Below are 9,442 nucleotides of genomic sequence, written 5' to 3'. Positions count from 1 at the left end.
TCTAGAACGTAACGAGTCCCATCTTCCCCGCCCTCATCTATCATGTGAGTCCACTCAGCCTGTTACTGGTTCTGATTCCCCTCACAGTGATCCTGCTGAGACAGGTCCACAGAACCTGAAACACCAGGATGCTGCTGCAGAGACACTGATCCTCTCCTCCTCCTGTGATATAAAAGTCCTCCTCTCCTCCTCCTGATGATATAAAGTCCTCCTCTCCTCCTCCTGAGGATATAAAGTCCTCCTCTCTCCTCCTGATGATATAAAGTCCTCCTCTCCTCCTCCTGATGATATAAAGTCTCTCTCCTCCTCCTGATGATATAAAGTCCTCTCCTCCTGATGATATAAAGTCCTCTCTCTCTCCTCCTCTGATATAAAGTGCTCCTCTCCTCCTCTGAGGATATAAAGTCCTCCTCTCCTCTCTGATGATATAAAGTCCTCCTCTCTCCTGAGGATATAAAGTCCTCCTCTCCTCCTCCTGATGATATAAAGTCCTCCTCTCCCCTCATGATGATATAAAGTCCTCCTCTCCTCCTGATGATATAAAGTCCTCCTCTCCTCCTCTGATGATATAAAGTCCTCTCTCCTCCCTGATGATATAAAGTCTCCTCTCCTCCTCCTGATGATAAAGTCCTCCTCTCCTCCTCCTGAGGATATAAAGTCCTCCCCTCCTCCTGATGATATAAGTCCTCCTCTCCTCCTGATGATATAAAGTCCTCCTTCCTCCTCCTGATGATATAAGTCCTCCTCTCCTCCTGATGATATAAAGTCTCCTCTCCTCCTGATGATATAAAGTCCTCCTCTCCTCCTGATGATATAAAGTCCTCCTATCCTCCTCCTGATGATATAAAGTCCTCCTCTCCTCCTGGATATAAAGTCCTCCTCTCCTCCTCCTGAGGATATAAAGTCCTCTCCTCCTCCTGATGATAAAAGTCCTCCTTCCTCCTCCTGATGATATAAAGTCCTCTCTCCTCCTCCTGATGATATAAAGTCCTCCTCTCCTCCTGATGATATAAAGTCCTCCTCTCCTCCTGATGATATAAAGTCCTCCTCTCCTCCTCTGATGATATAAAGTCCTCCTCTCCTCCTCCTGATGATATAAAGTCCTCCTCTCCTCCTGATGATATAAAGTCCTCCTCTCCTCCTGATGATATAAAGTCCTCCTCTCCTCCTCCTGATGATATAAAGTCCTCCTCTCCTCTATGATGATATAAAGTCCTCCTCCTCCTCCTGATGATATAAAGTCCTCCTCTCCTCCTCCTGGTGATATAAAGTCCTCCTCTCCTCCTGATGATATAAAGTCCTCCTCTCCTCCTCCTGATGATATAAAGTCCTCCTCTCCTCCTCCTGATGATATAAAGTCCTCCTCTCCTCCTGATGATATAAAGTCCTCCTCTCCTCCTCCTGATGATATAAAGTCCTCTCCTCCTCCTGATGAGTATAAAGTCCTCCTCTCCTCCTCCTGATGATATAAAGTCCTCCTCTCCTCCTCCTGATGATATAAAGTCCTCCTCCTCCTCCTGATGATATAAGGTCCTCCTCTCCTCCTCCTGATGATATAAAGTCCTCCTCTCCTCCTCTGATGATATACCTCCTCCTGTATATAAATCCTCCTCCGATTGATATAAAGTCCTCCTCTCCTCCTCCTGATATATAAAAGTCCTCCTCTCTCCTCCTGATGATATAAAGTCCTCCTCTCCTCCTCTGATGATATAAAGTCCTCCTCTCCTCTCCTGATGATATAAAGTCCTCCTCTCCTCCTCCTGATGATATAAAGTCCTCCTCTCCTCCTCTGATGATATAAAGTCCTCCTCTCCTCCTCCTGATGATATAAAGTCCTCTCTCTCCTCCTGATGATATAAAGTCCTCCTCTCCTCCTCCTGATGATATAAAGTCCTCCTCTCCTCCTCTGATGATATAAAGTCCTCCTCTCCTCCTCCTGATGATATAAAGTCCTCCTCTCTTCCTCCTGATGATATAAAGTCCTCCTCTCCTCCCCTGATGATATAAAGTCCTCCTCTCCTCCTCCTCCTGATATAAAGTCCCTCCCTCCTCCTGATGATATAAAGTCCTCCTCTCTCCTCCTGATGATATAAAGCTCCTCTCCTCCTCCTGATGATATAAAGTCCTCCTCCTCCTCCTGATGATATAAAGTCCTCCTCTCCTCCTCCTGATGATATAAAGTCCTCCTCTCCTCCTCCTGATGATATAAAGTCCTCCTCTCTCCTGATGATATAAAGTCCTCTTCTCCTCCTCCTGATAAAAGTCCTCCTCTCCTCCTCCTGATGATATAAAGTCCTCCTCTCCTCCTCCTGATGATATAAAGTCCTCCCTCCTCCTCCTCCTGATATAAAGTCCTCCTCTCCTCCTCCTCCTGATATAAAGTGCTCCTCTCCTCCTCCTGATGATATAAACTCCTCCTCTCCTCCTCCTCCTGATATAAAGTCCTCCTCTCCTCCTCCTGATGATATAAACTCCTCCTCTCAGCCAATGAGATCTAATGGTTTTGTTTTGTGTGTTTCAGCCGCCATGATGTGGACGGTGGGGATGGCAAGCCCGAACGACGCTCAGCGCTCTGGACACGAAACAGGTCCGACATTACAAACAACATCTGTAACGTCACAAGCTAGGAATCATGGGAAATGGGGGGGTGGAGACGACGTCATGGCCTCCTGTACAGTCTGATGTTGGACCGTGTGCTGTAATCTTTAGATGCCACAGTAATTAAAGAACTTCAGATGTTCTGTAAAATGATTGTTTTCTCTTCAGACGTTCACTTTACATCATTTTAATCATCATTTTTGACTTTTTGTTAATGATGTTCGGTACACACTGATAACCAGATGTTGACAGCTGCTATGGATCTGTTCGTTATGTTCACGCCATCACACTGCCGCCATTTTGTTTTCCAGATGAGGAGGCGGAGCAGAGCAGCAGGGGGGTGGAGCCTGAGAGTCGACAGCCGCGGTCATTTCCAGAGGATGAGCTGGAGGAGGACCGTGAGTTCAGACGGCAGGACACGTGTTGGACCGATGGAGTGTGTTGTGTTTCTGCGGGACGTTAAAGGTGTGTTTGGTGTTGCAGGAGGGGTGAAGCTCGGCCTCGGGGATTTCATCTTCTACAGTGTTCTGGTCGGGAAGGCTGCGGCGACCGGCGGAGACTGGAACACCACGCTCGCCTGCTTCGTCGCCATTCTTATCGTAAGTTTTAGATTAACACCCGTCAGACTTCCACCATGACGGAGACGCAACACTGAAGTCTGTTTGTCTGCCTCTCCACCACCTGTCCTCCACCTGTCCTCCACCTGTACCTCACCTGTCCTCCACCTGTCCTCCACCTGTACCTCACCTGTCCTCTACCTGTCCACCACCTGTACCTCACCTGTCCTCCACCTGTCCTCACCTGTACCTCACCTGTCCTCCACCTGTCCTCACCTGTACCTCACCTGTCCTCACCTGTACCTCACCTGTTCCTCACCTGTACCTCACCTGTTCCTCACCTGTACCTCACCTGTCCTCCACCTGTCCTCACCTGTACCTCACCTGTTCCTCACCTGTACCTCACCTGTCCTCCACCTGTACCTCACCTGTCCTCCACCTGCCCTCCACCTGTACCTCACCTGTCCTCCACCTGTCCTCACCTGTACCTCACCTGTTCCTCACCTGTACCTCACCTGTCCTCCACCTGTACCTCACCTGTCCTCCACCTGTCCTCCTGTACCTCACCTGTCCTCACCTGTCCTCTACATGTTCCTCCCCTGTCCTCCACCTGTACCTCACCTGTCCTCACCTGTCCTCCACCTGTACCCCACCTGTACCTCACCTGTCCTCCACCTGTACCTCACCTGTCCTCCACCTGTCCTCTACATGTACCTCACCTGTCCTCCACCTGTCCTCTACATGTACCTTACCTGTCCTCTACATGTACCTCACCTGTCTTCACCTGTCCTCCACCTGTCCTCCACCTGTCCTCTACATGTACCTTACCTGTCCTCCACCTGTCCTCTACATGTACCTCACCTGTCCTCCACCTGTCCTCTACATGTACCTTACCTGTCCTCTACATGTACCTCACCTGTCTTCACCTGTCCTCACCTGTCCTCCACCTGTCCTCCACCTGTCCTCTACATGTACCTCACCTGTCTTCACCTGTACCTCACCTGTCCTCCACCTGTCCTCTACATGTACCTTACCTGTCCTCTACATGTACCTCACCTGTCCTCACCTGTCCCACCTGTCCTCCACCTTTCCTCTACATGTACCTCCTCTGTCCTCCACCTGTACCTCACCTGTACCTCACCTGTACCTCACCTGTCCTCCACCTGTCCTCTACATGTACCTCCCCTGTACCTCACCTGTACCTCACCTGTCCTCTACATGTGCCTCACCTGTCCTCCACCTGTCCTCTACATGTACCTCCCCTGTACCTCACCTGTCCTCCACCTGTACCTCACATGTCCTCCACCTGTACCTCACCTGTACCTCACCTGTCCTCCACCTGTAACTCACCTGTACCTCACCTGTCCTCCCACCTGTACCTCACCTGTACCTCACCTGTCCCTCACCTGTCCTCCACCTGTACCTCACCTGTCCTCCACCTGTACCTCACCTGTACCTCACCTGTCCTCCACCTGTCCCTCACCTGTACCTCACCTGTCCTCCACCTGTCTCAGGGCCTGTGTCTGACTCTGCTGCTGTTGGCCATCTTTAAGAAGGCTCTGCCGGCGCTGCCCATCTCCATCACCTTCGGGCTCGTCTTCTACTTCTCCACGGACTTCCTGGTTCAGCCCTTCATGGACAACCTGGCTGCTAACCAGTTTTACATCTGACAGGAAGCCACGCCCCCTTCACCTGCCCCTCCTCTTCCTCGTTGTCCTGCAGGCCCGCCGCCGTCTGATGATATGATGCACAAAGACCACTTCCTGTCTTTAAAAGTCTGTTTGGGGAACATGACACGCTGACTTAACCACAGGAAGTGATGTAATGCAGACAGGAAGCTGGCGTGGGTGTGAGGTGGTGACGGTGGCTGAAGGTCACCTGGTTTGTTTGTGCTCAGGTGTGTTCCTGATCACCTGCTGACTGTAAAGGAAAGACCTGCATTAGTCTGTAGAGTGTCTGTTGGGTACAGTTTGGATGTAACACTCGCTGACTGAGACCAGAGAACACCGCGGCTGCCTCTGATTGGCTGCCGCTCCTGTCCGTCACAGCTAACAAACATTCCTGTTTTTAATCAGTAAAGATTCCCTGTGCTCGTTAGTGACCTCACACAGACACGCGGCGTTCACTCCACTTCCTGTTTGGTCTTTTAACTTCTGGTTGGCTTCATTAACAGCAGCAGCTGGTTTGTGTTTGTCTGGTTTAAACACATGTTAACAGTTTATTAACTATTTATTGAACATGATCGATAATAGATTAAATAATCTGACGGTGGATTATGAAACTGATTCTCACTTCCTGTCTAGACAGGAAGTTTAAAGATAACCCGCCCAGCGAAACGTTTAAGGTTGTATTGAAAACATTTTTATGACAGCAGATGTTTATTTTAAATAAAACAGAGTTTGTAGATTTTCAGAATAAAAATCTCTTCTTTAAATTGATTGTTTTGTGACGTCATCCGTCTGCTAGTCGCCAGTTTGTGGCAAAAAAAACCCTGAAAAACATCCAGAAGACAGACGTGAGTGTGTGAGAACACCTGTGATGCTTCTGTGGTGATGTCTTAATCTCACATCAGCTTCATGAAGGTTTAATTACAAACATCACCACTGAACTGAAATAAAAGCAGAATAAATACAACTGACGTCTCGTCTCTGTCAACGATTCAACAACAGAACGTCTTCTGGATCCGTCAAACACAAACCAGCTTTTTATAGTCTCACTTGACGGTCAGAGCGACGCTGACAGAACTGATCCAGTCAACAGAACTTCAACAGAACATTTAGAGACGAGTGTAGACGGAGCCGATTGATTATCTGCAGCTGTGACTGGACGGACTCGCGGCTCCGGCTGCTCACATGTGAACTTGTGATGCGTTTCTTTGTCTCAGTTTGGATGGTTGAAGATCATTTTCACTGTTTTTCTAATATTTGATAGACTAAAAAGTTTAATCAGGAAATGAATCATCAGATATTTATGTGTCACACTATATGGCTCTAAATCAAATCTCTTGTACATTTTGGACTGTATCGTTGAAATATTACAACTTTACTCTTCAACTTTAAAATCATTTGGTTTGTGAGCTGCTGCTCAGCTCCGGTCCTGCCGGTGTCGGACGCAGACAGAACCAGATGTTTGTCTCCAGATGTTCCTTCTGCTCGCAGAACAAACAGCAGACTGTCTCTTAGCTTTATTACTAACACACAGGTGGGGGGGCTTTATATACATTTTGTAGAAAGTGATTCAGGTGTCAAACTTGTTTTATTTCATCTTCCTGTGCAATCAAGTCCAACTGTTAAACTGCTGTAATGAAATAAAATGATGTAATGAAACTTGAGCCTCTTTTAGTTTCTGGCTTTGGTTTGGCAGCAACTTCCTGTCTGGTTCTGCTCATCGACCAGCTGGACTCCAACACGTGACCTGATGACATTTCAACATTATATTACTTCTCCAGAACTGGCCGGGTCGACAGACAGCAGAGGGCACCAACAGGTTTATGTGACTTTGACTCCCCAAAAGAACACTTCCTCATAAATGTTGGTGTTGATTCTGATAGTACAACTTTATTCTTCAGACGTTTTACTTTGAATATTTATACATTATTTGTATATTTCTGCACTTCTTGGTTCACAATGTTAGTAAAGATCTTCACGAGTCATTAATCACAAAGACTTTGGTTAAAATTTACCGTCTGAATGAAGATTTTAATTATTATTTCTAGAGATATTGAGATGAGATGATGTTGATACATTATCATTTGCAGGACATAATTGGTAATAAATGATATTTGTATATTTGTGTATAAGTAGAGATGAAGTCAGGGAGCGTCTGCTGGATTATTAGCTACAGATTCATGTAGAGGAGGTGGGACGAGACGAAGTCACACTCAGACTGCTTCACGTCTTCATGCTAAGCTAAGCTAACGTTGAACTGAACCTTGAGAGCAACAGTCAGAGCAGAATGATCCTTTCAGAATAAAATCCCAGAGTCAGCTCCTCTTTCACATCAACATGTTTATTCTGGATTTAAAAAAAAAAACAGTCTAACAGTTCATTAACAAACAAAACAAGTTTCTACTGAATCAAACGTTTAATTTCTCTCCTCAAACTGGGATTTGTTCTTCAGCAGGAACGCTGCCAGATACTCGATGGGGTTCGGAGGTCTGCAGGGAACAAAGAAAGAAACATTTTATTTCATAAACCAACAAAAACCAAAGGAAACTGAACAACCAACAAATCTACTAATTACTGATTTCAATCAGTTTTATTAGATGAGCTGCAGAAACGAAAACTGCAGCTCCTGATTGGTCGACCGGTGACCTCAGCAGCCAATAATATCTCTTCTTCAGAGGCTGATTGGACCTCAACACTGTCCTGGTATCACGTCTCTGACAGACGTCACACTCTGATGTAAACTAACACTGCGGTTGTAATATCTGTCTTATTAAATGCCACGTGGCGGCGGCGGCGGGCTGACCTGTCCTTGGCGAGCACCGACAGGCCCTGCAGCAGGATGGGGACCACCGTCTGGTCCAGGTAGGCTCTGGTGGGCAGCGCCTGCAGATCCACCTTCTGCTTCGAGATCTTCTCCACGCTCGCCTTCTCGTTCTCCACCGTCCTCTGTGGAGCAGAAGCAAAGCATGCTGGGAGTCTGCCTTTACCTTCTCATTACACTGTGCACAGTGTGTGTGTGTGTGTGTGTGTGTGTGTGTGTGTGTGTTACCTGGATGTTTTCCGTCAGGCCGTACTCTGCGTGAGGGTTTTCAGACACCTGCAGGAGGATTCATGTCATCATCTTTACGTTCACCAGCAACACAAAACATGATTTCATCTTGGACCGATCAGGAGATTATTAGTTTGATCGTCAGCTCAGAGCTCGATGTGTCGGCTGCTACACGACCAGACAGCCAGCAGGAGGATGACGCGTGAGACGCTGGATCGACTCAACATTAATCAATACTGATTGATTAATGGACTGATTGTTTCAGCTCTGACATCACAGGGCAACATCTGTACCTGCTGATTCTCCCTCCTGCTGTCAGTCATCAGCTAACAGTTTCCCCCTGCTTCCAGTCTTTGTGCTAAGCTAGGCTAAACACCATTAAACTGAATGAGGGACTGCTCCTTTAATCACAGTGCTGTGTGTGTGTGTGTGTGTGTGTGTGTGTGTGTGTGTCTGTCTGTGTCTGTGTCTGTGTGTGTGTGTGTGTCTGTGTACTCACAGGTGTGTGTGTGTGTGTGTGTGTGTGTGTGTACTCACAGGTGTGTGTCTGTGTGTGTGTGTGTGTGTGTGTGTGTGTCTGTGTGTGTGTGTGTGTGTCTGTGTCTGTGTGTGTGTGTGTGTGTGTGTACTCACAGGTGTGTGTGTGTGTGTGTGTGTGTGTGTGTACTCACAGGTGTGTGTCTGTGTGTCTGTGTGTGTGTGTGTGTGTGTGTGCCTGTGTGTGTGTGTGTGTGTGTCTGTGTGTGTGTGTGTGTGTCTGTGTGTGTGTGTGTACTCACAGGTGTGTGTCCCTCCATGGACTGATCTGCATCTGTGTGATCTGGAAAACAAACAAGAACATTTAAATGTTTTTCTGAGATCAACAGAAAAGATGAAGACGATCTTTGAAGAACTTCTCAGAAGTGTTATTTGACAGGACTTATTAACTGATAACCCGGTCAGAACCACCAGTAGGACTCTACTGGACTCTACTGGACTCTGTGGAGACTCTACTGGACTCTACCGGACTCTACTGGACTCTACTGGACTCTGTGTCCACTGGACTCTGCGGAGACGCTACTGGACTCTGTGGAGACGCTACTGGACTCTACCGGACTCTACTGGACTCTACCGGACTCTGCGGGGACTCTACCGGACTCTACTGGACTCTACCGGACTCTGCGGGGACTCTACCGGACTCAGTTCTGACCCACGGACACTAACGGTTGCTCTTGGCTCGGGTGTCGGTCGCGCTGCACGGCGCTGGAAGCGGCGGTAAGTTAGCCTAGCATCACGTTACCGCCGGCTGCCCGGTTGATAAAACTCAGTACCGGGTCAGAATCCACCGCTCCGGTTTGGACCGTGTCGTCAAATCATCACATGGAACCGGAAACACGCAGCAGAGAAACAGAACAACAACTCAAACTGCGAAAAACTCCATCAATGGTCAACAATGAACTTACCGTCCGCCATGTTTGTTGTGGATATTTACGCAGGATATCTGACGTACGTCGATTCTGCTCGAAGGCTACGTAGGAAATACATCCGGGCGCCTCGCGAGTATCCGGTTTGTGTAGATGTACTTCAAAATA

The 9,442-nt window shown here is 47.7% G+C and overlaps 2 protein-coding genes across 2 annotated transcripts; one reads left to right on the top strand and one right to left on the bottom strand.

Moving 5' to 3' along the window:
- Nucleotides 1-2,476: 2,476 nt before the first annotated feature.
- LOC115581757 (presenilin-2-like) lies at nt 2,477-6,486 on the top strand. The gene is made up of 4 exons (XM_030417125.1): nt 2,477-2,587; nt 2,910-2,996; nt 3,082-3,197; nt 4,670-6,486. Exons 1-4 carry the CDS (start codon nt 2,488-2,490, stop codon nt 4,823-4,825), a joined length of 459 nt encoding a protein of 152 aa, XP_030272985.1. The 5' UTR covers nt 2,477-2,487; the 3' UTR covers nt 4,826-6,486.
- Nucleotides 6,487-7,144: 658 nt separating this feature from the next.
- Nucleotides 7,145-9,415, bottom strand: LOC115581765 (protein dpy-30 homolog). Its single transcript, XM_030417137.1, has 5 exons — nt 9,314-9,415; nt 8,651-8,691; nt 7,872-7,919; nt 7,626-7,768; nt 7,145-7,311 (listed from the first exon to the last, which is right to left on the bottom strand). The coding sequence occupies exons 1-5, from the start codon at nt 9,321-9,323 to the stop codon at nt 7,239-7,241; spliced, it is 315 nt and encodes a 104-aa protein (XP_030272997.1). The 5' UTR covers nt 9,324-9,415; the 3' UTR covers nt 7,145-7,238.
- Nucleotides 9,416-9,442: the final 27 nt, after the last annotated feature.

The sequence above is a fragment of the Sparus aurata genome, chromosome 1 (assembly GCF_900880675.1).
Source record: "Sparus aurata chromosome 1, fSpaAur1.1, whole genome shotgun sequence".
Lineage (NCBI taxonomy): Eukaryota > Metazoa > Chordata > Actinopteri > Spariformes > Sparidae > Sparus > Sparus aurata.
Note: the sequence above shows the minus strand (reverse complement) of the source record. Positions and strands in the feature narration are given on the sequence as shown.